The sequence below is a fragment of the Adiantum capillus-veneris genome, chromosome 19, assembly GCF_014529385.1.
Source record: "Adiantum capillus-veneris isolate H3 chromosome 19, ASM1452938v2, whole genome shotgun sequence".
Lineage (NCBI taxonomy): Eukaryota > Viridiplantae > Streptophyta > Polypodiopsida > Polypodiales > Pteridaceae > Adiantum > Adiantum capillus-veneris.
In genome coordinates, this window is record NC_140949.1 from 38,865,677 (window position 1) to 38,875,984 (window position 10,308).

The window sequence follows — 10,308 nt, forward strand, 5'->3', positions numbered from 1 at the left end:
TCCTTTTCATTTATTTCCCAAGCAAAAACTTCAAAAATTAGAGCTCATTTGTACAAATAAACACTATTTTTCTCAAAATTTAGGTGGCAATTTCCCTTTTCTTCTTCCTCTTAACTGGCATTTTTTACTTTCAAAATGGCACAATTGTAAGCTAAGACTCACTTTCCTCAAGCACTGATTCCAGCTTCCAAGTGTACATATGAGGATTTTCCCAGACTATTTTAAACATCAAGCCTCATGCTATTTTGGGCCCATGTATACCTAATATAAGAAATGTATACTTAATGGCTTCAAAAAAATTAAAAGGTATTCCTAATTCAAAGATTTTCTCAACAATAAAAAAAACGATACGCTAGTCTATAATAGCAACGGGCAATGAGGAAGCATGTAGATTTGCAACAATAATAGCTCAGAAGGACGGATACAACATTGAGAGAGAGAGAGAGAGAGAGAGAGAGAGAGAGAGAGGACATTTTGAAGAGAAGAAAATGTTAAAGAGAAAATAAAGAAAAAGAGAAACACCTCTTTATATGGACACAAAAAATCTTTTGACTTCCCACTTTCGTCTGTCTTTTCATTTTTTTTTGCTTCTTTGCACTTAATATGTTTTGAAAGAATTTTTAATTTTTTTGAGATTGGGGAGACCTAATGGGCCCATGAAGAATGTTTCCTTTTTTCAACAATTGAACCTTACCTTAGAAGATTGAGATTGATTGTGCAATGAATACATCTTTACGCAAAAAGTAGTCCACATGGTGTGGAACGTGGCACAATGATGTTGAGCAAACAATGAAATGAAACAAATTATGCCTTTGGGTGGAAAACATATCACAATTCGAAAATTTAAATTGAGGAGAACTTGAACAACCATAATTTCATAACTTAAATTATCTCCTTAATTATTTATTTTGGATAGATTATTATTTGGCACTTGGCAAATATTAAGGTAGTGCCAAGCCATAAGTATCTAATTGATACATCCCAAATTCAAAGTAGCACCTTAGCTTCTTATAACTCGTAGCATGATTAAAGGTTCATTATGGGACCTGTTATAAAATATAGTATGTATTAGATTTAACGTGGTAATGTATAAAGATACTACTATAGGATAAAAGACCGATGAGATCTGTTCTTTTTACTTTCTACCATTTGGTATGGACAAGATCTCCATCCTTAGTATGATCAATCCATTTTAAAAGGAGCATATTTTTTGAGGTCTCCCACAATGCCAGCTATAGATCCCAACCCTGCTGCAAAGGAAACTAAGAAGCATCCAACATTGAGTCCTTGAAGAGCTATCCATTTGCCTGTCCACTTTTTGAGATGATGCTGAGCAATGTGCATGCTGATGGGGTAGTAAACTGTGAGAGGCCAAAAAGCAAGAGCTCCAAGCAAGCCAACAATGTCATTAAAGAAAGGTAGTAGCATGGCCACAATTGTGGTGAAGACCACGAAAGTTGCTCTCCATAATACATTGAAGAGGTTAATCTTGAATGGTTTTGAAAAGGGTAGAAAAATCTTGTACTCGTGGTTTATAAGATCGCTTTTTGGCCATTTTTGGACTGCCCAAGCTTCCACAAAGGCAAAAAGGGGCTGACAAAAGACCTACACACATTACAAGATAAGTAAATGAAGAGGTTTAGGGTATAAGTGAGTTTGTAAATTTATTTATGTCTAAGCAATCATTCATGATATTTTTAAGTTCAAAATTCATGTGAAAGTATAAGACCACAAAAGATGCTAAAAGATATGATCATTCTTTGCCTTTCATTAAGATCATTATGTTGAAGGACTTTATGAGCAGTCTAAAAGAGTAAAGAGGAAGAAAGCATTCCACAAAAGATGAGTATTAGGCCACAACAGATGTTAAAAGATACGATCATTCTTTGCTTTTCACTAAGGTCATTATGTTGCGGCTTTCACTGAGGTCATTATTTTGAAGAAATATAAAAGAGTAAAAAACATGAAGCCTTCCACAAGTAGCATGTTTGTCATGTTGCATTTTCTAAAATTGTGTCTATCAATCAATTATAATTACATGTTACAATCCTTGCATGATCCTTGTTTGCTTCATCAACATTTGGCCATTGAAAATCTAAGAGGAATTAGCAATAGATACACACATTCCTAATCACATCAAGTCAGAAAGTATCTCAAGCAATCAAGACATGTCATGAGGGCAAACCTTGAAATCGCAAATATCAAATCCCCCCCCCAAAAAAAAAAAAAAAAACACCAAAAGAGAAAAAGCAACAAACAACACAAAAAAACAACAACCCACTCACCACCCCAGAACTTGCCTTGGAAACACAAATGTACACAATTATGTGAAGTGACAGTACCTGGTAAGCACCAATAAGGTGCACAGCAATGCAAATATTGCCAATGTCAATGAGCCAGTAAGGATTATGAAACCCAAAACCAGTGAGCAGATCACCCGGTGCTTGGTTTCCCAATGCTGCATACCCCACACATCCCACTGACATGTAGTAGGATGTGGTCACTATTATGCCCCTCAAGCTTGCTTTTTTCATTGTCTTATTCTCCGTTGGAGGCGCCCTCAATGTATCCTGTTTTACACAACACAATTTGTTCTCTCATATATGAAACTACTACACGTAGAAGTAGTATATGGAAGAGAGAGGGGAGGTATACACATGTTCTGTACATTGCAATCATACATACATCCAACCGCCTACACCGAAGAGGGTGGTATGTGTGTGTGTGTGTGTGGAAGAGAGAGAGAGAGAGAGAGAGAGAGAGAGAGAGAGAGAGAGAGAGAGAGAGAGAGAGAGATGTATCAGCCCCGATAGGATTTTTACATGAGATGGGGACTTATTTTAAATGATATATCAACTTCAACTAGAGGTCTCCTTGTTACCAATACAAAGTCCTAAAAGCATAAGTTGCTTCCCTGAAGCCCATGTATTTTTACATTTGAACATTTGCACAAATTTACCAGATTTAACTCTTTGCTTTCCATAGTGCACAAATAGTCATTCAAACAAAATAGTATGATCTATTCAATCACTCAAGATCCCGATTAAGAGTTAATAAAAAATATCGATCCCTTTGCTTTATGAGTTAAATGTACACCTAAGTAATTATAAAATACACTACAAAGTAACGAAACAATCAAATTTCGATGCCAACTAATGGAAAAAATTAAGCAAGATTAAGTGGGTGTTTTTGCCTGAATCTCTATGAGTATCATGCTGAAGGAGTAGGCAAATGCTATATTTCCAAGTGCTTGGAAAACAAGCCAGGTCTTCTCAATGCTCGAGCTTGCAACATATCCAAATGCTGTTCCACTTACAACGCGCCTCTCTACATCCATGTCAACTCACCATTAGGTAGATCCATGTAGTGTGATCCAAAAGATTAAACTTTTGTGGGTACCGCATCAAAAAGGGAGTTCTTATTTTAATTAAGCTACATCTAGCCTTTCGCGCAAGGATTGAAGTGGTTGTAGTAGTTTTCATTTGTACCAAGCATTTTCATGGGAGGGTGATGTATCTGATTCAAAACTCATCTTCATGCATCTCATTGTTTTGTTCATGGCTTTGGAGCGAAGTCCTAATTGTTATACTTACCTATTGTTTTACCAACAGATAGAGCTAGCCCAATGGAGGAGTACGCAAAAGACATGATGGCAGCAACTATAGAGAGCCACCAAAGGCGTTGAAAATTTGGAATCATTGAGAGAAAGAGTTGGAATGCCCCAAACAATGCCATATAGAGGTTGTTGGAAACATGGCAAGGAGCGTCATTGCCTTCCACATGAAAGCAATTCGAACGTTTGATAGCCCTATCGTAACAAAGAATGGAATACTTCATTAATCTAATTCTCAAGAAGTGCTACATCAAATCTAGTGAATCAACTGATTTGTAGAGAAAATTTTCTTACACCATGCTTATTGAAGCAGTGATTGTGTATCCTATGGCGGTGCCAATGAGATTGACGTACTGCACAAAGCCACATATCCATGTGGTTGTCCTTTTCCCACCTGTGAGAAGAATTTGAGCTTAGACATGACCAAATCTCAAAAGCAATTGAGCATGAGACATGGCTTGGCGAGCAAACTAAAAAGTTATAGGATAGGATGGGTTGAGGATAGATGTTGAGTTGCTATTGTATTGTGTAGTAGACCCAAAACTTTGAAATTTGAAGAAGCTATAAAGGAAATTGAAAAAACTACCAAGATAAGCGCGTACAGCATCCATGTAAGTGTAATTGCGGCTCCCAGTTGTTGGATCAGGAGCACGATAGCAATCAGCTAGGAGAATGGAGGTGTAGTATGTGACAAATGCAAAGGCAAGTAAAATAGGAGGTCCAGCTATCCACCCCAATTGTGCAATGCTCCATGCCAATGATAGTACACCCGAACCAATGACCGCAGTGATCACATGTGCGGTTGCTGTCCAAACATTGCCTGCACAATTATAAAAGAATAAAGTAAGTAGAGATGAGATCCGACCTAGTGAATTAGCTTTGTTTGTCACTTGGTATGTATGGTACAATGTGGTCATATGCTAACGTAATTGAGCACATTTCGAATGCACTAGAATATATAGCTTTGATCTTTCTAGCATCATAGCATTTTATTGAAGGCATGCCAATAACCTCCATAGCACTAAGATAGTGTGGTGTGTGTATCAACTTTGATATATGGAGTGCACTAAGGGGGATCCTCACAGGCAAGGGTGGAACCCCAACGCGATATTGTTAGCAAACTATGCCCATGACTTTCAACTGTGCTGAAATCGACAGAGTTGGAAAACACATCTTCTACCCCAGACCCTCTGAACAATCTGTCATTTCATGCACTATGCACTAGCAATTTTTGTGAGATCTACTTAATATCCTTAATAGAGTGGTCACACATCATGTCAATCACTTTAGTGGTACAACTCTCACAAAAATAGTAGAGCTACAAATCCATTTGAATTTGTTTGTATTAAGAGCCTAAAAGACATACTGACCAGTAAAAATCACTCTCTCTTCCTAGTGAACGTGCACTCTCACCTCTTTAACAAATTTGGTGAGTGAGGGCTCAAGCTTTTCTTTTCACGCTTTGTGCAGGACCACTTGGATTGTTTATTCAACCTTTAATACTACTATACTACTAATATATTAAAGCACCAGCGGAACTCGGGACTCGGGAGTTCGACTCCTGGCCGCGTGGATCTGCTGGTGCCACAGAGAGAGAGAGAGAGAGAGAGAGAGAGGGAGAGAGAAAACCTGTGCGACACTCTCGTTCATCATCGTCGTGGAGGTTGAAGGGGTTCTTCTTGTCATGATGGTCCAACGGCAGCGAGAGATGGTGGTCAGCTGGGCCAGAGGGGGAGGATTCGAAACCAGAGGCCACCCTCGCCATCCTCCTCTTTCTCTTCCTCCTCCTCCTCCGCCTCCGCCTCCGCCTCCGCCTCCGCTACAATAATGAAGGCCGGCGGCTGGTTCACAAAATGGAAACACTCTTTCTTTGTTTTCCCTCCCGTGGTGAACCCACTCTCCCACAGATTCAGTAATCCTGCCTTTTGCCCCTATCTTGCAACCATTCAGGCTACTCACTCTTTCCAAATCCCATCATAGTCTATTTTGAAAACAAACTCTACTCTCTTATGTTTTTGTGTTTAACTAGAAAACTTGATCTCACCCCACTATAACATAATCAGGTTTGTGCACTACGCAAGTGCTCATGTCCTAGTCACATTGATTTCTTGGATGGATAATATATACACAAACTTCTCTCTAGTGCAACATCTAACATGGCACCCCCAGCTAGGAAGCAAAGGAAGCACACAACCCAACTATGCCAAGAATACCACCACATCCACAAATTTATACTTGCAAATCTTCCAAGGATCTTTGTTTTGCATATGTGATTCCCCCATTCTTGACTTTCCGTACTCCCCCCTAGGGATATACCCAGGCCACATCATCATGAATGCATGTCAACATAGGCTTGCCTTTCTTCTAAACATTGCCTTTCATTATTATGGCTTACAATAAGACCCAATGGAGGTGCAAAGCATTGGTTATACTCAAGGAATACGCATGCACTTTTATGCTTGTTCTCTACTATTATACTTTGCTAGATGTCTATCATGGTATCTCTACAATTTGATGCATGTGTCCTATAGCCTATAGATTTGAAAATTATGCAACTTTAGATAGCCTTTATATTTTCTAAGGTCTCAAACCTTTGTTGACTATCTAGTGCTCTTTTCCTTTTCATGGGGAGTGTGTTGTTTAAAATAGTGAAATGACATAAAAACACTCCCACACCCCTTTTAACTTGCTTGATAAAGCAAGTGGTACAGAACTGAGATAAGTCCTTCACATGAGGCCATGGATTGAAGTTGATGGTAGCAATAACAGGCCAAAGTGATCACTAGTAATAGACCAAATTTTGAAGTTTTTTCAATACCAACTGATATTGATGGAATAATCTTTGTGCCTTCCATAGGCTGTCACTATAATGAACTTGATTACCATCTATGGGGGCGGGCGGGCGCTTGTGCCTCCAAAAATATTTCTGTACTATGTGAGTTCAAAACAAGGAGTATTCTGTCTGTCAATTTTTTTTGATAGTTATAGGATTTACAAAAGGCAGTTTTTGGGTTTTTGACTGCACTTTTGGAAACCCATAAATTTTTCTTAAGAAAAGGATTTTATTACCTCATGGCTTGTACGTATAGAGGTTTTCAATAACCTTTGAATGCACTAGATATGCATGCATAAGTGCAAAAGAAAAAAACCCCCTTTCCTAAAGTCTTGGATAAATATTTGTGGATCATTTTATCGTGATTATTTTTTCAAAATATTTAGATTGAAAAATAATATTTTCTTTTGGAGCACTTTGCTCATTGTTATTTTGTTGAATTATTGAATAGCTAGCACAGGTGTCTTGGTTTACCCCCAAGCACGTGGCAGCGTTTTACGGTTAGTGTATGGTCTTCTCATATGCTTCTCCCTGCACTCCAGCCAAGCTAGAGACATGAAAGTGCAAACTTTTTTCCTCAAGAAGGAAATCGTTACAAAATCTAAGAATATTCTCAATCCAAACTGTTCGAGGTCTCAGCCTTGTCCCTTTACTTGTCAAAGTACATGAAGCTTGATTTTCTTGTATCTCTTGACAGGCATAAGACTAGAAATGCCTTTCACAAAATCTTATCTAGTGGTAGGTTTTAGTCCTAGATGTAGTTATACGAAGTTATGTCAAGAACAAGAGAATATAGTATTGATGTGAGCTACAAAAGCATTGCTAACATGTCAACTTCATGGTAATGTAGTTTTATTGATTTTCTTATAAAACTTAAATTGAAAAGCCTATAATGTTAAACTCAAGTGATACGTTCATGTGATTATATTGTTACCCCGCTTTCGGGCACTCGGGAGATTAATAACAAAAAACAATTAGCACTTAACCACATCGGAAAAAACTACATGTAGCAAGACAAGATGATGAAATTGATCCCTTGATTGAATATATTTGCAATGGCCACATGCCCATAGGCCAAGGGCTTTATAATTGTTGTTCTTTCTACAGTACAAATGCCCCTCTTGGTATGCTAGCACCTACACTAATTTCTCCAAGAGACAGTATGATTAAATTTGCAAGTGATCAAGTTGCAAGAATACCAAAGATGATGTCTGTAAGTAATGCAAATGTACAAATCTACCTTTCACCCTTATTCTAGATGTGAAAACTCATCGTACAAATGTGGACATTTGCAGAAACATTGCTTAAGCACGTGGGCATGCACACAAACCGATGTGTGTTCATGTGTCTGCATGGGTGATGTACACACACACACACACACACACACACACACACACACACACACACACACACACACACACACACACACACACATTCTCTAAACTGTGCATGCAAACACAGTGGTTCGAGCAAAGATGCATCCCTAAGTTCCAAGAGACATAGATTCATGTATAGTCATTCAACTGTCATGTAGTTCAAACTTACACACGAATACACATGTAGGCATACATGCCCTTGCATGCATGCACACACACGCACTCGTGCACACCGCGCATACACACCCCACAAATGTTTTATTATCAAATTTCTTGGAAGCTTTACTTTTGGTGACATCCATCATACCGCTTGGGACATGGTAGACCACTTGAATGTTGGAAGCATGGTGGTGGCTCTATTGATGGGCTTTTCCTTCAATGGGTATCACTCAAATAGTATCAACATATAGATAACTACTACCTTAATGAAGGAGCTGCCCCAACCTCTGCTTTTGCAAGCTTTTCAATAATAACTATGAATAAAGTCCCCTTTCAAAAGTTGAAATGAAATTGGCCATACGTAGAAGAGAAGATCGACAATGTAGGATATTAATTCTTTTAAGCCCATCATCAAAGGGAATTTTAAGCCAATAATTACATTCCTGTGTTGGCAACTTATGCAAGGTCAAGTGCTCATCATTAGTTTGGCCACTATTATGGGAAAATATGCATCGAAGAATAATATTATGACACCAAAAATAATCCCAGGGAACAACAGGGATTCTTAATTTCTAGTCCCTCCCTTAGATAATGAAAGTAGCAATCTTTGTAATAATCCTGCCAGCGTTAAGAAAAGCTATTTTTCTTAGAAAAGAAGCAGAGTTGTCTTTAAAAGGAGCAAAAGTTCCCCTTGAATGATTGAAGACACAAGGAGAACTCGTGGAGGAAATAAAAAAACAATTGAACTAAAGGCAGTAGCATCCAATTACAAAATTAATTGGTTGAGACCTAAAGGGAAAAAAAAAGGTTACCAAATTTTTATTATAGTGGCTTAAAAGGGACTCATTAAAAATTCTTATACATTGTACAAAATGGAAGCATAATTTTCCAAGTTGTATGGAGTGGGTGTACCTTAAATTATACACTGATATATATGCAGGGAGCTACTCAAGGCTTGAGTGCGGAAGAGTAAGAGGTTTGCAATGTACTCAATTGTGTAACCACTTTCCTTGCAACTTTTACATTATGTGAGGAGTCTTCTAGTATTAACAATTCATCAGACATGTGGACCAAAAGAGAGTGACACTACTCGGGGGGTTCACTGTTCTTTATCCCTTATAACGTGCGTTCGTGGATATAAAAAAAACCCTTCTTTTAACATGTTTGAATGAATAAAATGACCCTTTATTATAGGAATTTTGTCCAAAATGGAATATAAAAACCTCTTGTTTCAACGTATCTTTTGTTAAATTGCCTAAACTTTTTGCATTTTAAAACCCCTCCTATTGAACTCACGTTATACATTAACATAATTACATAGTGCCCCCCCCCCCCCCCCCCCCCCCCAGCATAACTACTTCTGGGCTTTAGCTTCAATTTTAATAACATGCTCAGATCCTCAAGGCGGTGGGTTTAAGCACTGCCTAGTCTATCCCAATTGATGCAACCTTGGGTGGAAATGGGGTGGGTATGAGTGGGCTTTTGTCCTCTCTAGGCTAAGAATAATACAAAAAAAATCATATCCTTTGAAGATATCTATATCTACAATTGGTGACATGTTTGAAAGAAGCATGCACTCCCCTAGAAGTAGAAACAAGCTTGGATCGCCACGTTGTTGAAAGGAGCCTGACACAAGGCAACCTTCTAAGGGAGGTGACCTAAAATATATGTACCTATCCACATGGGTTCAATAGAAAATTAAAGTTTATTTCCAAAAAAGTCATATTTTTATTTACAGAGAGGTATCATTAAAGGAAATTGAAAACTTCTTGTAAGGATTGATTAGAAAAAGGGTGTGTTATAAGCTTGGAATACTCACAAATAAAGAATTTTTATAATATCTCTTGAATGCACGTGATACAGTAATATTACATGAAGTGAACACCCTGTGGCAGCCTTGACATGTTGGTAATTGTTAGTTTTAGACATCCTTGTGAGCTTTGTGCAGAAATTACAAAAAACGTCCCATGTTTTCAGCTAAGCGACACGAAAAGCTAGGTTTAGACATCCTTGTGAGCTTTCTGCAGAAATTACAAAAAATATCCAAGTGAAAGCTACCTCTCTCAATTCATGGTGAAAAGTGTGTTGTGCTAACAAATTAATAATCTCGAGTGATTTAACCTACTTCTATCATAAAATTTCAACTTAGCACTAAAGTTTTGCCACTTGTCAACTTTGAGCTGCACATTTGAAACTTAGCACTATGATATATGGAACCTTAGTTAAAAATTTAAAAGCTCGCTAGTTGAATTATGATCTTTCACAAGCCCAACAATCTTACAGAGAATATGCTATCATTAGCTGGTAATGTGGCATTCATCAACATG

The 10,308-nt window shown here is 38.0% G+C and overlaps 1 protein-coding gene across 1 annotated transcript; it reads right to left on the reverse strand.

The window, feature by feature from the left end:
• Window positions 1–848: 848 nt before the first annotated feature.
• On the reverse strand, window positions 849–5,817 carry LOC147433862 (amino acid permease 4-like). The gene is made up of 7 exons (XM_086490487.1): window positions 5,243–5,817; window positions 4,200–4,433; window positions 3,908–4,007; window positions 3,594–3,808; window positions 3,194–3,327; window positions 2,343–2,570; window positions 849–1,605 (listed from the first exon to the last, which is right to left on the reverse strand). Exons 1-7 carry the CDS (start codon window positions 5,376–5,378, stop codon window positions 1,183–1,185), a joined length of 1,470 nt encoding a protein of 489 aa, XP_086346613.1. The 5' UTR covers window positions 5,379–5,817; the 3' UTR covers window positions 849–1,182.
• Between the last annotated feature and the right edge of the window lie 4,491 nt (window positions 5,818–10,308).

Coding starts and splice junctions, on each gene's coding strand:
- LOC147433862 (XM_086490487.1), bottom strand. CDS start 5,378: ATGGCGAGGGTGGCCTCTGGTTTCGAATCCTCCCCCTCTGGCCCAGCT. Junction 4,434..5,242: donor TGAACGAGAGTGTCGCACAG/GTTTTCTCTCTC, acceptor ATAATTGTGCAG/GCAATGTTTGGACAGCAACC. Junction 1,606..2,342: donor ACCTTATTGGTGCTTACCAG/GTACTGTCACTT, acceptor TAATGTGTGTAG/GTCTTTTGTCAGCCCCTTTT.